The sequence below is a fragment of the Mus caroli genome, chromosome 11 (assembly GCF_900094665.2).
Source record: "Mus caroli chromosome 11, CAROLI_EIJ_v1.1, whole genome shotgun sequence".
NCBI classification, from domain to species: Eukaryota; Metazoa; Chordata; class Mammalia; order Rodentia; family Muridae; genus Mus; species Mus caroli.
The window spans coordinates 75,771,211-75,790,592 of record NC_034580.1 but is presented as its reverse complement, the minus strand read 5'-3'; the positions used below and the strand labels follow the sequence as shown (position 1 = coordinate 75,790,592).

Below are 19,382 nucleotides of genomic sequence, written 5' to 3'. Positions count from 1 at the left end.
GAAATGATTTCTTGTTGTTTTCTTTTGTGAGACAGAGTTTCATTGCATAACACAGGCTGGCTTCAAATTCCTGATCCTATAGCCCCAGCCTCCTGAGCTCGGAATGCTGGTTTTACCGGCAAGCATTGCAAGGAAGTCCCTTCTTAACTCTCCTTATTTTGCCGCCATCTAGAATACCACCCTCGGGAGACCCCTGAGCTGGGCTTGGAACTCCTGCCCTGCACTCTTACCACGCACCCCTTTCCTTCCTAGGCAGCACTGAGAATGACTCTGTATAGCTTTCTGTCCACCTTAGAGTATATGGGTCACCGGAGAGGCATTACGTTTTTATTCTTTCCTGTATCCCTGAGCCTAATCCAGGAGAGACATTCAACACATGACTCTGAACTAATCAATCCTCTAATAAATTAGCGATTCCATTTTGCACCATAAATTTTTGCCACTGTGCTGGTAAATGTTGAGTTTTACTTAAAAAGAATAAAATTAAATGCTTTCGGATAGAGAAGAAATCCCCCATTAATTCCCCCCAGCCCTCATTTCCAGCCCATGTTCTATTCATCCTATGGGTTGTAACCTACAATAGGCCATGAAATTAATTCCTGGGTCACAGCTGCCATTATTTTAATGAAAAGTATTAGAAGCAGAAGAGAATAGAACGACTCTCCTATCATCCCCCCACATCTGTTTCTAGTATTCCGTTACTCTCATTTCTCTATGTGTTGTGCCCAGGTGGGGAGCAGTACTGATAAATAATAATAATAAGTAATAATAAAATAAAAACCCGGGAGATGGAGCTCCTGCTCTGATTTTTCTTCACCACGAAAAGCAATAGAGCTCTCCAGGCAGGCCTTGGTCTCATTCCCTTAAAAATGGGAGTAATAAGAGTATCCGTTAGGGCTGGGGAGGTAGCTAAGTCAGTGAAAGCAAGTGTGAGGACCTGAGTTCAATCTCTAGCACCTGAATCTTTTAAAAACCTTTTTTTTTTTTTTTTTTTTTTTTTTAGCAGCATGCACTCTTAATCCTCACATTTGGGAAGATGGAGACAGGCAGAGTCCTTGGAGCACCTTGGCTGGCCGGCGTAGCCTAATCATCAAGTCCCAGGCAAAACAATTCAAACAAGAATCAAGATGAACAGCTCCTGAATTCTCTGGTGCATGTACACATACGCATGCACGTGCACGCACATTGAACATATGCATACACACAGATAAGCTGGGCTGAGGTGTGGTTTAATGGTAACACGCTTGCCTGGTGCTGGTAAAACCCTTGACACCATTGCCAGCACCACAAATTACAAAAATGAACAGAGATGTACAAATGGGCAGAGATAAAAAAGGAGCTGGTTTTGCATCAACGCTCAGCACTGGTCATAAGCGTTTCAGCAGAGGCCCCAAGCATTTCAAGCAAACAGCACAGTGTGTCTGGCTCTGCTGCCTAGCCCCTCCTCTTTGTTCCAAACAACCTTCCCAGTTGCCTTTAAGCTGTGATCCAGTGCTAAGACTCCCAGGCTTGTGAGAAGGTAAGCATTCAGGGGCAGCAGGTAAGTGTCCAAGTCCTGGAGCCCAGGACCATGGATCCTCTTTCTAAATTGCAAATATGACCATATTATCCCTCTGCCTCACATCTTTCTATGATGCCCCTTATATTCAAGATGAGGCACTGGGTTCCTAATATCACCTAAGATACCCTTTCTGATATCCTTCCATCCTGCCCAGTTTACCAGGCACCTGCATCTCCCAAGCTAGCCATGCTTTCTTGGCCCCTGGCCCTTCCATGCTGTCCTGGATGTCCAGGACACATCTCCATCCCCCTGAGATCTCCAGTAGGCATTGGCCAGCATCCTGGATTCTGCTCCACTCCCCCTGTGTCCTCTCCCTGCTTTGGAAACCATGCGCCTCTCTATGGTTGTCTTAGTTATGGTTTCTGTTGCTGTGATTAAAAACAAAAACAAACCAACTAACTAAAACCACTAACCAAAAGTAACAAACATGGGGGATAAAGATGTTTTTTATTTTACAGCTTACAGTCCATCATCCAGGAAAGTCAGGGCAGGAACAAAGGGAGAGTATTGCTGACTGGGTTACTCCTTAGAGCTTCTTCAGCCTGCTTTCTTATAGAACTCAGGATTACGTGCCCAGGAATGGCCCCAACCACAATGAGCTGGGCCCTCTCACATCAGTCAAGGACTAAGAAAACTCCCCACAAATTTGCCTACAGGCCAGTCTGGTGGGGACACTTTTCAGCTGAAGTTCTCTCTTCCCACCTCATTCTAGCCTGTGCCAGTTGACAGAAAAAGCCAACCAGTACAATGTTCTGGTATGTCTGAAGAGAACCTTTCCATTCCAGTGTCAGCTTCAGCCTGGATTTTGCCAGCTGCTCTGATGTTTCTCTTGTTCTTCCAGGGCAGAGCTTGTTCCTTGCATCTAGCACAGTATACCTCCCTCAGAGGTGGCACAATAGAAAGATGGGGAGTGGGGGACTGGAGAGATGGCTCATCAGTTAAGAGCACTGACTGCTCTTCCAGAGGTCCTGAGTTCAAGTCCTAGCAACCACATGGTGGCTCACAACCATCTGTAATGGAAACCGATGCCCTTTTCTGGTGTGTCTGAAGAGAACAACAGTGTACACACATACACAGAGGAAGTAAATCTTTTAAAAAAAAAAAAAGACAGAGGGAGGTAGACACTGGGTGAAAATTCTTTATCTGATAAATCCCCAAATTTCCAAGGTCAGAAGGTAACTCATGGCCTTAGAATTTGGAGCCATTTTCTAAATACCAGGCCCTGGTGGGCACAGTCTCAGAAGATAAGGAAGCCCCAGAATAAGGGGTTCAGAGAGCACTGGGGCAAGCTGTAGGCCAAGAGAACTGACCCATAGACTTTGCAGCTGGGGGAGGTTTTCTGGGAGGAATCTAGGGTTGTACAAAGCCAGTCCATTGAACATTAAGAGACCACTGCGGATCCATTAACATGAAGGCTTTGGTAGCCTAAACATACTTGGGGTGGGGAGGGGCAGCAGGAATAAGACCAAACTATTCTCCCTATGAACTCACTATAGGGAGTTTAGATTGTGTCTGTGTGCGTGCATGTGTGCAAGTATGTGTGCATGAAGGTGCATATAAACCGTAGAGCCCAGAGGTCAATGTCAGGTGACCTCCATAGTTCTCCACCTTATTTTTTGGAGACAGGGTCTATTTCTGATCTCAGAACTCATCGATTTGGCTAGGCTGACTGGTCCATGAGCTGCTCTGGCATTCCAGATGTGTGCCTCTTCCTCCAGCTTTTTACATGGGCCCTGGGGATCTGAATTCACCTTTTCATGCTAGCATGGCAAGTGCTCTATCGACAGAGCCAGCCATTCTCCCCAGCCCCTTGCTTTAGACTTTTAGCCCCACTCAGCCGTTTCACCCACAAACGGCATGGACACTAGAACAGAGCCATGGTAACTAGAGTGATGTGTCTGGAGCCACCTGGGTCAGAGCATAGAGCCTTGTCAGGACAGTAGAGCTGACACTGGCTAGTCAGGACCAGGGGCACAGTTGGACATTCCATACACACCCCCAGGTCATCTGATTGACACACTAATGTAAGAAGCAGTGACCTTGACTTTACTGATGAGCAAAGTGAATGCCCATAGAGGCTGAGGAACTTGTCCCAGCTCCCACAGTAAAGGGCCAGGCACAAACTCAAACCTAATTCTGACTCCAAGTCTCTTGCTGACTTCATGCTGGATTCCTACTCCTCGGGAGTCATCTCTTCATTAGAGTTTGAGGCCAGTGGTCCTAGGATGAGGGAAGATGAAACCATGGGAGAATGGCTCTATCACCATTTCCACAGACACTACTCAGCTGGGAACGTGAGATGCATCTGTTACCTGGCAAACTACACGCAGCAGAGACACTCCTGAGATCTGGACTTACCATCCATCCATCCCAAAGCAGGCACTGACTTCAGCAAGATCCCCAAGGTTCAAGAGGAGTGAAGTCACCTTCTACCCCAAAGGTGTAGCTGGGACTGGCTTGCTGTTGCCTGGGTCCTGTATACACTGGACATTGTCTAGAGGCTTTTCCTTTGCACAGCACTGGAAAAGCTGGCCTGTGTAATATCACACATGCCTGTGCGTGCATGCAAGCTCTCTCTCTCTCTCTCTCTCTCTCTCTCTCTCTCTCTCTCTCTCTCTCCCTCTCTCCTTTCTTCTCCTCCCCCAACCCCAGACACTCCTCAGTTCCTGAGCAATCTGTCCTCCTGACAGAGGGTATACCAGGATGGGTGGGAGGCCTCCCAGGCTCAGGAAAGGTAAGCAATGGCAGATATTACCTTAAAGAACTCTGAGCACCCCACCCCCATCCTCCACCCGGAGTAAATGACAACTGAGATCCCAACTTAGACTTGCTTCTCTCGAGCTCAGGACAAGGGTTCAGATCCAGAGGACATTTACCACAGTAGCAGCCACTGCGACCTCAGAAGTCCAGTGATGCTACCGGATCTTAAAAGAGGAAGAACAGAGACAAAAGTCAGGCCCTGAGAACTGTCCGTGGAGGCCTTAAGTAAAAAAGGTTTTTGTTTGTTTGTTTTTGTTTTCTTGGACGTTTCCCAGTCACAGCTTCCAGCAGGGCAGGAAGTAACAGCATAACACACTTTTAGGACTGATGGAAGGAGACATTTAACAAGTTTCCCCTGGAATCCAGCCTGCAGTCTGAAAGGGGTACATACAGTTCTGGTCAGAGCTGCCTTTTTGCCAGGAGAGAATGAAATATGCCAATCACAGACAAACAAGATCCTGGCCTAAGGACTGAGTTCCTGGTACCTCAATATCAAACTAAAGTGCTTGCTGACTTGAGTTTTAGCAGAGAAAATGGAAATGAGGTCAGAGGTAGCTCCAACCATGCTTAATGACAGAGATAGGACCCAGGCAACAGCAAGCCAGTCCAGGCCTGTGGAAAGAAGATCCTTCAGGCTCCCCTACATGAATGGGATGGGAATCACAAGATCTGGAGTATGGGGCCTCAAGCTGGGTCCCACTGAGTTCTCAGGTCAGGGAAGTGCCCATTATCAGTGAGGGTGGTGTTAGATGCCAGGGACCCCAGCACTGTGGAAGCTGAGGCAGGAGGATCTCAAATTCAGGGCTACAATTTATAAAACAAGGAATGTGAAGCAAATATGGTGGTGGCAGCCACGGCAGTGCTTATGCTGAGGACACGGGCAGCAGTGACAGCCCTTCTGAGTCCCACAGCACCTACAGCACTTGCTGTCAGACACACATCCAAGAAGACAGGTGGCAGCTCTAAGAACCTTGGTGGGAAATCACTATGGCATCAAGAAAATGGAAGGTTACTACGTTCATGCTGGCAACATCCTTGGCACTTAGCATCAGTCTAGGTGAAACCCAGGCGCTCATGTGGGACTTGGGAGGAACAAGTGCCAGTATGCCCTGGAGGAGGGGATAGCCCGCTACAGGGGATAGTCCGCTACACGAAAGAAGTCTATGTGCCTAATCCCCAAAACTCAGAGGCTGTGAATCTGGTCACTAGACTGCCCAAGGGTGCTATCTCTGCAAGACTTTTGTCCACATAGTTCCTGCCAAACCTGAGGAAACCTTCAAACTAGTAGACATGCTTTGAAGTCCTGTTGAGACCATTGGATGGAGCCTGGAGCCCAGGTCACAGGAACAATTGATGATGGCAGTCAAGGGTCAGGGTGAGGACAAGATCTCTGCAGAAGAGACTGGAGAGGTAGCTCAGTGGTTAAGAGCACCAACTGTTGCTCTTCCAGAGGTCCTGAGTTCAATTCCCAACAACCATATGGTGGCTAACAACCCTCTGTAATGGGATGTTCCCCCCCCCTTTTTTTAAAGAATTATGTATTTATTTCATGGACATGCGTACCCTGTAGCTGTCTTCAGACACACCAGAAGAGGGCATCAGATCCAGTTACAGATGATTTTGAGCCACCATGTGGTTGCAGGGAGTTGAACTCAGGACTTCTGGAAGCAATCAGTGGCTCTTAACCACTGAGCCACCTCTCCAGCCCAGGGATTCCCTCTTGTTGTGTGCCTGAAGACAGTGACAGTGTACTCATATACATGAAATAAATAAATATTTTTTAAAAATAAATAAAAAACATAAACAGAAGCCAAACAATAAAAAAATGAACCTTTCTTTTTTTTTGTATTTGCAAGACAGATTCCAGAAATAAAGGACACATGCACACATGCGCACACACACACACACGCACACACACACACACAGAGCACCTTCAGGATTCTCGGGACCTCTCCATCTGTCCTCAGTTCTTACACATTCCACCGCATACCCAACAAATACACTTGACTCGGTAACTACACACTTGAGGAAAACAGAAGAACAAGTTTACTATTCGCCTGGTGGTTGTAAAGCGAAATTGCAGGCATAGTGATAAAAAGGAAACAATCGACTTCGCATTTCCTCAGCTTCTAACACAAATGGGAAAGCGGAAGATACATGGGAAGCGGGAAGCGGGGTGGGGGTGGGGAGCTCTGATGCTTCAGGGACCAAAACACTGAACACAAACAAACTAGCAAGGGGAGCACAAGGGTCACCCGAAGAGACTATCTCGACCTAGCCCCTTAGTTCTGATTGTCCATGTTGCCACGCCTTGATTTTCAGAAGCCGGAAATTCTAATTTGATATGAAGTCTCTCAATTCTTAGAGGGCAACTCGATTTTCTTGGAAACATTAAATGAACTAAATGTAGCAGCGAGACCGGCAGCTTTCTGCGCTCTGCTGTAGAGGTACACGGCATCTCCCCTAACTGTGGGATTACACTGCCACTCTCCAGCCACTGTTTGCCATTACAACAGAGCCATCCAGCGTGAGGCTCTCGGCTTTACCCTGCACCCAGGGCTGGCCGACAGAGCTCTAGAGAACAACTAAATCTACAGGAAGTAGAAGGTTCGCCCAGGGGTGGAAATGGGGCCTCAGAGATGATTAAATGGCCGACTGTTCCTGCAGGAAGCCCTCAGGGTTGGGGAGGCTTTTATCTGGTTCAGAAGCCAGGGCTGCCTCTCGAAGGACTTCCAGGTGCTCCTCAGCGGCAGACAGTGATTGGTCAATCCAGTCCAGGCCCCCGGTTAGGTGGCAGGCGTTCCTGGTCACTAGCACCAAGTGACTAACGGACAGCAGCAGGGCGGTTGTCCTGGGGGAGGAGGGAGGGAAGAGATCAGACTCTGTAGAAAGTGGGGAACTTTGCACAGAAGTCCAAATGAGTGCACACTCTAGGTTAGTGTTCCCCAAACCGGAGACCCTTCCCTGGAAGGTGAGCGGTTACTTAACACAATGGATCCACACATAGGGGGATGGCTGGCTTTAAACAGAAGGTCTCAGAGCCTTTGATGAGATTAACCTAACTCCATGGGGAAACGATAGAGCTGGCAGCCGGTTTTCGGGTGGTAGAAGAGGCTTTCTGCAACACACCCATTAACAGCTCCCAGAAGGGTGTTTTATGAAACAGTTTGGATGTGGTCAATTGGATGAGCAGATCTCTAACTGCAGCCCACTTAAAGATGGGCTATATATCCCTCTTCAGTGAGCATCCCTTATTGATCACAAATCAATAAGCCTGGGGCTGGCTTATTCAACGCTAAAGAAAATGTAATTGAAAATCAAATTGAGAAGGAGGGTTTTGTTGTTGTTTCTTTGGTTTTTGTTGGCTTTTTTTTTCGGTCTGTTTTCTTTTTTTGGTTGAAAGATTCACTCAGAAATGATTTTATATGGTGCCAGATGTGTTCAGGGCTCCATTACCGATTACTAACCCATGGGAAAAGCTGAGCAGCACTAAGAGTGGGCAGAGAAACGTGTCATGACTTACTCGCCACCTGGCAACCATGACACAACATGTCAGAGGGAGCCTCACCAATCAAATGGAGACAGCAGGTAGGTATTTTATGGGTTTACATTCGGTAGGGCTGAGTACATTCTGGGGAGTGGAGGAGGGCGAGAAGGAGGGGTTCCTGAGACACCTGATGGGGAGTGTCTTCCACTGTGGCTGACGTGTTACATGTTCTCGTTGCTGGGTTCACCTCACCACAGCCCCACTGGGCAGTGCTTCCAGCAAGGTGTGGCACCTGGGTAAGTCCAAAGATCAGAGGAAGGAATGGGGCGTGGAGGGCAGGGAGGCCCAGTTAGCATAGTTAAGCCTGCAGAGCCAAGGCTGACACATGGCTGGCACCTTCCTCTTAGGGATTCAGGAAGAAGATTGGGCTCTATCACCTGCCAGGCTCAGCTCACTGAATGGCTCACCCAGAGCCAGGGGTGGTTGGAAATCTGGAAAAACATCCTCTCTTAATAACCCAAGCAGCCCACCTGACATGGTTGATAATAGCGACCCTGAAGTGAGACAAGATGAGTCACACATCCTCCCTCTTACCGTGCATCCAGAAGCTTGGGGTCCAGTGGAGGGTACATTGACTTCACGACGTCGTCCACTCTGAGGGGAGGCAATGGGACTGTTGTCAGCATTTTACCAGTCCCTTTTCCTCCTCCTTCCTTGCTGTCGTCACTCCAGACTTCTCTGGTGCTGTTACACACCCACCTTTAGGGGTTCGTTCTCTACCCACTTCTGCATACCCAGTGGAGTCTAACAGAGAGACTTCAGATTCTGCTTGGGAAATATCCCTGCTCTCTGTTTTTGCTTTCGTCCCAATAGTTAAAATGTGTGAGGTCACACATAGGGAGCGATGCTGAGGATAACTACGACACTGAAAAGGTAACTACCAAGCATGAGCATGCTGTACCCTTTAACATAACCAAAGCTATGAAATGCAAGAGGGGACGTCTAAGGGGATGCTTGCTACTTATGGTGGCCAATCTCCCCAAATTGGGAGGGGGTGGAATTAGGGAGCACCTCACTTTTCAGATAATCTATTCCGGAAGTAGTTTAACTTTTATAAGCATTTATTACTTTTGTGGTTTTTTTTAAAGATGCAAATACAGTGACATAGAACACTACCAAAAAAAAAAAAAGTCACCTCACCTCTTAATTTGAGTTCAAACCTCTCCACTGTGTGTATGTGTGTGTTTTCTGTCCTGGATAGTCAGTCCATGGCTAATATTTTAAGTTACATTTCTACCTGTTCTGATTTGTGGGGTACAAGATTTTGCTCCCACGATCACTTGGTACAAAGAAAAAAAAACTGTATAATTTGATTTCAAAAGCACGAAGAAAAATACACAGCCTTCACTCTCAGGCCCGAGGAGCTGGTGAGCAGGGACAGAGGCATGGCGGTCTTCAGCATGTGTCTGTCCCACCCAACTAGCCCCTTCCCCCTCTGCAGAGCCCAAGGCAGAAACCGCTCTCCCTGAAATAATAAATCATCACCGTGACAGATGGAGAAAATTAAACAGGAAGGACATGGGGACAAATATCAGCCAGAGGGCGAACTCATGAGGCCAAATGAAGAAAACAAGAGAATTCTGGCAAGAAACATGAGTGAGGTTGTCCAGGGCACTCTGCAGAGAGCTCTGCCCTCCTGACAATGCCACACTCTCACCTTGGCACACTGTTAAAAACCCTGTCCCCTCTCAGAAATCAGCACCCTAACACCCTACTTATAACCTGCACCTTGGGGCGGATCTCAGAAGTAACAAAATGCACAAGGAAGGGGCCCAGCAGATAGGAGCACTGCACGGTCTAAATATGGTGGGAGAATAGCAGCAACGCCCGGCACAAGCTGGAGCCTGGGAGGGTGGGCGTGTCTCATGCAGCCGCTGATGTTAACCAGGTATTTACACCCATGGGGGAACTCCAGAGCCAGGAGCTATTCCGGCCTGCATCCTCCCTCTTAGCGTCTCCACTCACTGACTACCTAGACAGAGTTCAAGTACTCCAAGTCCTGTATTTCCCAGAGGATCCGCCACATGGCTCCTCCTGAGCCCTACTAGGTTATTCTTGAGACAGAAAAGCCTGGTTGCTTGTGACTTAACCCAGACACCAGGAATGCACAGCCGAGGCCATTCAAGGCAGAGGGGTCAGGTGACTGATAAGAACACTTTCCTGGAATCCCGTCATTGGATAGCCAATCCACATACCAGCCACCAGGTGGCAGCATGCATTTAGCAGGTCCTTTTGCTCTAAGAAAAGGGCCTTATTTTTCTTTGCAAAATCCAGTCCAACTGAGGGGGTGTAGTTGTTGACTGAGGCCCTGCTGCCGGGTACCTCCCACAGGGGATTTTGCAGACAGCCAGGAATTCAGGAGGTCTGAATGCGCTGTGGCTTCCCTTCCCACCCAGTGCTAGGATGGGAATCAAGCAGCAAATGAGAGCCACCATGGAAGAAAGAGGTATCTCTCAAGCCAGTCCCCAGTATACTTATAGGGTTGGACCTAAGGGCCTGGCTGAAAAGTCTATGGAGATATAACATAGGAGTCAGTGGGAACTGCGCCTGCTGACAGCCACTGCATAGCAGGGTCAGGGAGGCTGACCGGGTAAGGGTAGGAGCTGTCACTGTTGAGTGCAGACTCTGTCAGCCCAGTTATACCGAGCTGTTAAAGGGCTTATGCTGGCAAGAGGAATGATAAGTGACCACCTCAGCTTAGGAATACCCACGGGAGGCAGTTCTGTATGCACTGGGGGTTCGGATAACCAAGACTGCAGACCTACTGTTTAAAGCAGTGCTTGGCCTTGCTGGCTACCCCAGTTTCCCCTGTGGCATGGTGGGACCTCACATCCACTGACCACTCACCTGGGGCTAATCCGTTTGGCCACCACAATGATGTCACTAACACTTGCTGACGTCTTCATCTTGGCCCCAGAACCCATTGTCATGGCAACAAGTTTTTCTGTCAGAGTGTGACAAATCTAATATAACAAGGAGACAAGATGTGATGTGGGTGACCTGGCTCCCCACCCCCACACCAAGGGCTCTGGCACCCTGACAAAGATGAACACGGCCCCATCCTGGGCACCGCCGGTAAACTGGCTCCTACCCTAGTGATGAGAGGAAATGGGGTGGAAAGAGGCAAAAGCCAATAGCCTGGGTGGGAGCTGTAGGGGGAAGGGCTCTGAGATCAAGGACAGAACTTCAGCTCAAAGAGGACTAAGCTGGAATAATCCATCTAAGAAAAATCACGCGCTCCAATTTTACCACCTTGACTTGGGGGAGAAACTTTCTATTACTTCATGGTTTAGACTTCTAAATGGATAATATCTCCAGTGGGGTGCTCACAGAAATGTGGCTGGACAAAGGGCAACTGTTTTTCTTTAGGCACATTCTCCAATAAAGACAACTATGCTAACAATTTTTGAGGGTTGTGGGTTATTAGTTCGTTTGTCCAGGTGATGATAAAAAGGGGCCCTGGAAAAAGCAGGGCAAAGGCAAAATAGCCAGCTCCAAGATGTGTGGCTCTTTTCTGTATTCCCTTATGCTAAAACCAAGCATGTCTCTATCCCTGCAAAGAAGCCCCGGTACCTGCTGGTACTCGGGGCTAGGAAGCAGGAAGAAGAGTGGTCAAGAGGCCACTGAGGAGGAAGATCCACGCTCTCCACTCTCCCACAACAGGGGAGAGTAGAGAGCAAAGGCATCCTGGGGTCTTAAGAGGAAGCTCAGAAGACCTTTTCTTTATCTGAGCTCCCCAATCCAAGAAGAGGGGCCTTCCCCCTTTGATGAAAAAGGACAGGAGAAAAACAAGGCCCAGGACATATCATGTCTGGACAAAGGGAAATGTAATATGGCTTCCTGCTCCAATCTGTGAACCTAGCTACCTTTGCCTATAACCTTATTTGTATGTATAGCCATATTTATACATCCAAGGAACTTCCTGATTCTGAGGCAACCGTTTTCTACAGAGGTAGCCAAAGAAGAAGCAAATACAGGGCTTTTTAATATCCTGTATGGAGTGACCCCAGAGAAAAGAGCGAGTTGTCTCTTTTGAAATTCTGAATAATTAGTAGACAAAGAGATAAGGTTGCTGATGTGCAGAAGCTCATATTTGCATTTTGTTAAATATTTGCATGCTGTTGTTATTCTATTAGGAGAGACAATATCAGGCGAGAGTTGAGAAACGAACGCAAGAACCATGCAGCTGGAAACAGTGGAACTTGGATGTAATCTTCCAAGCCTTCCAAGACCAAACTCTGCCTCCAAGTGGAAGAGCTTGTAATTTGGGTTTTTGGTTTTGGTAACTCTGATTGTCCCGTTTGTCTGACTATTGTCACCAAGGAAGCCAAAGGAAATCCTGTAGTAACTGAAGCCTAAATACAGGATGCATTCCCTGGACTGAGCTCAGAATTAATAAAGGACCCCAGGGAGGCCCTTGCTGCTGCAGCTCCATGATCTCAGACACCCAGCCTTCTCCGTGATTAGAAAAATTATTACTGGAGACCCCCAAGCTGTCCTTTCCATAAGTCATATCTTTCCATATCTAGATGACTAGATAGGGGAAAAGCCTAAAGAGGACGTTTATAATGATCATGTAAAACAGACCCGATAGGGAGAGATGGCAGCAGACAGAAGAAATATAGCATGAGGCTAACAAGGGACCATTGCAAGGTCAACTCCATGTACACCTGCAGTGCTCCATGTATACTGGAGGCACTCCCACAGCTGCCCATGACCTCACAGGAAAATCTGAATATTACCTTCAAGATGGCGATGCAGTGGGACATGAGGCCTCTGGGGAGACAAGAGGAAAGTTATCAGTACTGTTCTGAAGTGCCCATCTCCATCCAGCTCCCCACTCTGTTCTTCAGCTGGCACCAGATGGGCACAGCAGACAACACCTCCACGCAAAATTCCCCAGTGCTATAGCATACACAGTGGACCCACTCCTCCAGCCAGCTCTGTCACCACCTGCCAAGTTCAACGTTTGATGTCTCCACATGTCCAACATGTCCTTTTCCTTAGACTCTACCTGGTGAGTTCCCCTTTGCCAACCCAAGTCAAAAAGCACCCACTCAGGGGAGGGGCTTATGAGGCTCCCATGCTCCATAAGGGCTTATAAGTAGTTAATGGTTGTTAAGTAAAGGAAAAGGAGAGAGATTTTCTTAGTTAGTTGTGTGGCTACTATTGGGATGGCCAGGCTCCTATAAGCAACCCTAGTTAAACTAAATGGGGCTCGTTCTCTGTCTCTCTACGTCTGTCTGTCTGTCTGTCTGTCTCTCTCTCTCACACACACACACACACACACAAAACATAAAAGAAGAAGATATAGGTAGACTACTTAGAGAGAGAAGGGTATCATAGAAGTAGGAGGGGGATGGGAGACGGTAATGGGGAGGGAGTGTGGTTAAAATACATGATAAACATGTATGAAAATGCCAACATGAAGCACAAGCACAATTTTAAACACTTCTTCAAATGCACCCCTCTGGGACATGTTTCCTCAAAGCTACCTTGAAGTCTTACCCCAGGCAGATCTGAACCTTGCTAACTCCCTGTGCCACTCGCCAGACACGGAGACTCCCTAAAGCCTCTATGACACTGGCTTTGGTACAGTTCTATCTCCTGTCATTTTGACATCTTCAGGGCCTGGCCCCACACCCTGTATATAGCACCCTGATATAAGTGTGTATCAGTAAACAAAAAGATGAAAGGATTATGAAAAGAAGTGGTACACACTTCTGAAAGAACTGTCCTGTTAAACAGACAGCCCCTCTTGGGACACTGAAAGCAAAGGCTGCCTGGAGCTGACTCAAAATCCTTGGGCAGTCCAAGAATGACCCAACCTCACAGGGTTGGGGGGGGGTGCTTTATAATGATGTCTGCCACATATCTTACTGCCTGGGTCTTCAAGACTACAAAGTGAAAGGAACAGGACAAGAACAAACATGGCCATGCCCCATACTGACATTCCTCATGACGGGGGAAGGGGAAGAGGTCTGGGTGTCCAGTGGAGTGTTCTGTGAAGGAACCCAGAAGTCCCTTTGCCATCCCAGAGGACTAGAAAGCGAAAGTTCCCTGTGGCCTTACGAGGCATCTTCGATCCAGTCTTCATTCTCCAGGATGGCTTCGATGTGGGGGTTGGTGATGACAACATCATCCAGCTCCAACTCGGAGGGTTCAGACTGGGTCTCCATAGCACCAATGAGGTCCACGATGGGCCTGGAAGGGAGAGCCACTGTTAAGAGTTTCACGACGAGTGACTCTGACTGAACCTCTTCTCACTGCAGCCACTGCTATAATTTAGATCTTGAATGCCCCCAAAGGCCTGTTCCCTTGGATGGCAATATTAGGAGATGGATCCTTGAAAAGGTACAGCCTAGTGGGAAGGCTTTAAGTCTGGACCCTAAAGGGGACTGTGAGACACTAGCTCTCTCCTTTGTCTCTTTTTCTGCAATGCTGACCATGAAGTGGGCAGTTTGTTTCTCCATGAACTCCTATCTGGCAGCGCCATCAGATGTCTAAATGCAGAAAGTCCACCTGATCATGGTCCAGAATCTCTAAGCCCATGAACCTTTTCTCTTTACAGTAAGTTATCTTATGGATTCTGTTATACTGACAGAGGTAGAGGACAGAATGCTTGCCCTGAATACAGATCTAACTGTAATGTGCCCACAGCACAAGACAAGGGCACACAGCTAAACACTGGGTCAGGAAGGCAGACCAAAATGCAAATGAAGCAAAACAAGCTGAACTGCTGGAGAAGGGGCAGAGTTAGCAAGATTCCAAAGATGCCCTATGCCAGAGTGCGGGGTGGGGGTTGGCACAGCCTTTAATCCCAGCCCCTGGGAGGCAGAGCCAGGAAGATCTCAATGTGAGTTTGAGGCCAGCCTGGTCTATAGAACAAGTTCTAGGACAGCCAAGGCTATACACAGAGACACAATCTTGGAAAAAACAGAACAAATGGTCTTCTTTTCTTTTCCCTTCAAACGTATGTGTGTATGTAAAGACATACTGTTCACCCAGGCCTACCTGTGCTCTATAACGTGTGTACAGAATCACTCTTGGGAGCCACCCCTCTGAGCAACACTATGTCCACCTTCACAGCAGGGTTCAGGAGAACCCAAGCTACAGAAACATTCTTTGCAAAGCATAGTCTTCCAGGGACATATAAATGGGCATTCACAAGAGATTCTGACAGAGTTCAGGTAAACACCAGAAACCTAAGTTTGGTTGCTAGCACTCCATATGGATCTCTCTGCTCAAAATCCCTAAACTGGTCTTACTTAACAAAATCAATTTCACACAACAATGCATGATGAAGAAGAAATCTGTGCAAGGAGACAGGCACCCCTGTGCTGGGGCTGCATGATCTGGAACACCTGTTGCTTAGGTGTGTGGCTAAGTGTGGGCGTCAGATGTCTGTTCCCAGGGTTTTGGCTGGTAAGGGCTTTGGCTAATCCCTCTGCCAAATGAGGCAGCTAGCATCGCAAAGACAGGGCTTTCGTGTCAGGTGCACACGTTCAGTGACTTCTCCATGACCTAATGAACAGAGAAAGAGGTGCCTCGGGATGCTGGGATGCTTAAGGAATGTTCTTACGCTCTGGAGTCTTTATAGTATAAAGTGTGGCCTGTAGGAACCACTTAAGAGAAAATAAGTTGGGCAGAAGTGGCCAGCTCCAAATTCCTTCTGTCCCTCGGGCTTCCTGTTGTCAGCCCCCCAGCTCCATGCCCCACCCCCACCCCCATCACAGTCTACTCACTTGGAATCATAACGCTGTAGTAGGTCTCGAGGCCGGCAGTAACGCTGCCTACAGACCACCACCAAAGCAGCAAATGAGGCCAGGAAAATGGTGGCCAGCACACCTATGGCGACGATCACCACAGTCTCCATGCTTCTAGGGGCTCCCAGCCACAGTCCACTCACATCCTCTGAGCAGGTGGAAGCTGGGGGGGGGGGACATAAAGTCGAGCAGACCTGGTAAAGATACGGCAGATGTGGGGAGGGGCGGCCAGGTCTTACCTGCTGCAAATGGCCAATGGGGATGGAAAGGGTAGCAAGGCTCCCTCACATCCCCCTGCAAACCCAAGGGCATCTTAGACCACGCCCGAATTTCCCTTCTCTATTATGGTATAAGTGGTTATTTTCCAGTTAGAATGAGCTAAGTTTTGAAGCTTAGGACACATTTGCACCTGCCTTGATGACTTCATGCTGTAAGTCATGTAAGTGAAATAATGCCAGGATGGAAGAAAGTTGTATTCAGTGAGGAGTTAGTTCCTCTGTGTCAGATACTCCGGATGGAGCCTAGCAACGATCGTATTGGGCATCTCTACTTTATGGTGAAGAAACTGAGATTCCAGGAGGTTAAAGAATTCGTCCAGGTCTACATAGCTGGCCATCAGAAAGCCATTGGTCCAAAGTGAAGTCAAGAGTCACCTTCCTTTTCCTTCTAAGAAAGAGTGAGAACCCTGGGATGGGTTGTGACCGACACTTTCAGAGTTGGAAACTTAGAAGCAGAGTGGAGTATTCCTTGCACATCACCATCTGGCAGCTTCTCTCACACCAACAGTCAGGTATGGCTTAACAAGATGCTTTTCCGTTCTGAGAAATGCACTGTCAGGTATTGTGGTCATTGTCAAACACCCAGACCGAACTTAGACAAACTAAGACCAGCTAGGACATCATCACACGATGCAATCCTTTGGGACCACCATCCTGAACGTGACCCATTACTTCCTGCAGTGTGACGCAGCCTATCAAGCTGTGTTAAACTCAGGCCAGAGCATCTCAGAGAATTGATCTTCACAGCATCCTTTCAGGGCAGACCTCCCATAGGCATCCCTTTGAAAAAGTTTCCTTCCCTCCCTGGGTTTAGTTTCTTCACCTACAGAAAGGAGTGCTATGCCTCAGCAGTCTGTAGGACCCCAGGCTGGCCCACCACAGTACTTAGTCTATATGTGATGTTTATGTCTCCCAGAATTCAAACTCTCTTGATGGTCACTCGGGGAGCACAGATTGACCATCTGCTTACAGCAAACACTGAATTCTGAAGACTAGAGACGAGAAGACACAGATCCCCTCCCCCATGTCAATGAACTGGTGGGGAAGAAAGATGCAGCTGTGTAGGTGGGCTATGTGCAGGCTTGGGTAATAAAGAGACTGCAATTTGCATGGCACTTTCTAAAAAAGCCTCCTTCGCAAACCTGGAGCTAATTGAGCTGAATTTTGAGGAATGGGTAAACAGGGTGAGGACTTTACTGGCTTAAGTTGCCAAGGAAGCTGTCTGCAAACGCTGCTCTCTCACAGAGTTTTTTGTTTTTTTATTTTGTTTAGTTTTGTTTTGTTTGTTTTCATCTTATACTCTGTTGGGAAAGCAGGAAGGTGAGGGAACAGGTTTGCCTTGGTTTCTCTAGACACTCTGTGCTGTCCTTCTCTGTCTAGCAATGTTAACCTTTTTCTTTCCTCCTTATTTTTATGTCTTCCTCTCTAGATGTTTTCCTCCAATGTATCCCTTCTCCGGGCTCCCCACATATCCCCTTCCACGCCCCTATTTCTCCAAGCTCCATCACCACCCCGCAAGAGTGCCGCCTTGCTCTTCTCTGTTTTTCAGTACTTTCTTTAAGGGCTTTGCTTTCTTGAACTTTCCCTCAGCCGCCTTCTGCGATCCCTCTGTGTGGGCGTTCCTTTGTGCGCTTTTCTTTCTTTGTGTGTTCTCTGTATCTCCCTGACTTTTCCTCTCCCCCTGCCTCTCTCTTTCTCGTTCCATCTCCCTCTTAGCTTTCCCCTCTATTTGATTCTAAACCCATCAAGATCCAACTCTCTCTCCCTTCTTTGGCCCGCCTGCCGCCCCCAGGGAAGGCTGGTACGCGCGCCCAACTTTGGTTCCCAACTTGCGCGCTGCTCCGTTTTCGCAGGGCAGAACAAAGCAGTGTCCCAGCAGCCCACAGAGAGCCTTCCCGCCACCCGCCCTCCGCCCCCCATGCTCACCCACCTCAATTGCAGCTCCGGGGTACGCCGGCTCCCCGCGATACCCCCCAAGGCCAAGTCCGAGTGCTGCCCGCAGCGGCCAGCAGCAGGGCATGCCGGGAGGGCGGGCGGGCCGACGACCCAGATCCACCCCCGGCGGGGCGGCCCAGCCAGCGCACCCAAATCCCCCGCTGCCAGGCGCCGCCGTCCCCGCCAGGCCCCTGGCCGCCTGGGGATTGGCGTCCCGGGAGGCCAGGGCAGCTGGGAGACAGTCACTGACGATCGGAGGACCCCTCCACGTGCACCACGGAAGCCAGGGCAGGATGCACCCACACCCACTGCCCTCCAGCTGGACAGCCTTGGGTAGGGGGTAGGAGCTCCCACAGTTTACACAGTGCTGGGTCGCTGCCCTAGCTGCTGTGTGCAGATTGATTGTAAGGACTCAATAGCTGTGAGCGATTTGACCTCACTTCTCTGTGCCTTGCCGCCCTCCTCTGCAATGACCCTGGAAACTGGTGTCAGGGTCAGTGACACACTGCACACTTTTGGGGGCAAGAGCCTGGCCCAGGGCTAAAAGTGAACCAGTAGCCTAACTTAAAGAGTCTTGCTAAACACTGCCTAGCCAGGATCCTGGCAGGCAGTCGTGCTTTCTAGAAATCCTACTGCAGAGAGAACATACCTCACCGGTCAGGACACAATCCAGGCTGTTAACAGTCACCAATAGGCTGCTTTCGGGCCTAAAGATGCCAGCTGATAGCAGCAGTTTAGGATTTCAGTGGCTCCCAAAGGCTTAGGAAGCAGACTTTGGACTATTTTGGGTAAGGATCCCAAAGTCTATAAAGACCATGTTTTACAATCGGAAGTGAATGGGCTCTGGATGGTTAGTTATATCCTGATCTGTCCTGAGGAAAAGGCGGAGCCTGCGTAGGCCGAGTAAAATGTGGGTGGCCTGTCCAGATCTAAAACAACCCCACTTGCAAGGACCTAAGATGACAAGAACCAAAGGATGCAGGTGATTTCTCCATCAACGCGATGCAGTATCTGCAAACCAGAGCCTATAGTCTCCTCCAGACCCCAGTCTTTTTGTTTAGTTTGCTGTGTTTGTTTGTGCTCCTTTTTTTGCCCTGCTAGAGGTTGGATGCAGGACTTCTTGCATGTGATACAAGTGTCCTACCCAATGCAAGGGATGTCACCTCCAGACAAGCAGTCCTAGGTTGTATAAGGAAGCAGGTTGAGCATCCCATGAGGAGCAAGCCAGTAAGCTACACTCCTCTGAGGTCTGTGCTTCAGTTCCTGCCTCCAGGTTCCTGCTCTGAGTTCCTTCCCTGACTTCCTTTCAGGACTGCAGCCTGTAAGGTGAGATGAATCCTTTATTCCTCAAGTTGCTTTTGGCAATGGTATTCACAGCAATAGAAACCTACTGAGTGCAAGAGGACACTGAATGTCAACATCCAGTCTTCGCATGCACCGCACCGCCTAGTGGTAGAGTGAACCCAACATGCACAAGCCATGTTTGATCCCCAGCACTTGGGAGGAGGAGGGGGGAGGGGGAGGAGGAAGAGGAG

General features: G+C 48.6%; 1 protein-coding gene and 1 pseudogene across 2 annotated transcripts; one reads left to right on the top strand and one right to left on the bottom strand.

Moving 5' to 3' along the window:
- The first annotated feature begins 5,159 nt into the window (after nt 1–5,159).
- On the top strand, nt 5,160–5,620 carry LOC110304534 (annotated as a pseudogene).
- Nucleotides 5,621–6,344: 724 nt separating this feature from the next.
- Tmem98 (transmembrane protein 98) lies at nt 6,345–17,935 on the bottom strand. Of its 2 annotated transcripts, none has more exons than XM_021177466.2 (7): nt 17,843–17,935; nt 15,614–15,797; nt 13,941–14,072; nt 12,611–12,644; nt 10,716–10,831; nt 8,403–8,462; nt 6,345–7,172 (listed from the first exon to the last, which is right to left on the bottom strand). In XM_021177466.2, exons 2-7 carry the CDS (start codon nt 15,742–15,744, stop codon nt 6,965–6,967), a joined length of 681 nt encoding a protein of 226 aa, XP_021033125.1. In that variant the 5' UTR covers nt 15,745–15,797; nt 17,843–17,935; the 3' UTR covers nt 6,345–6,964. The 2 variants fall into 2 exon arrangements, with proteins under 2 accessions (XP_021033125.1, XP_021033126.1); XM_021177467.2 differs by having other exon boundaries at nt 15,614–15,828; nt 17,843–17,920.
- Between the last annotated feature and the right edge of the window lie 1,447 nt (nt 17,936–19,382).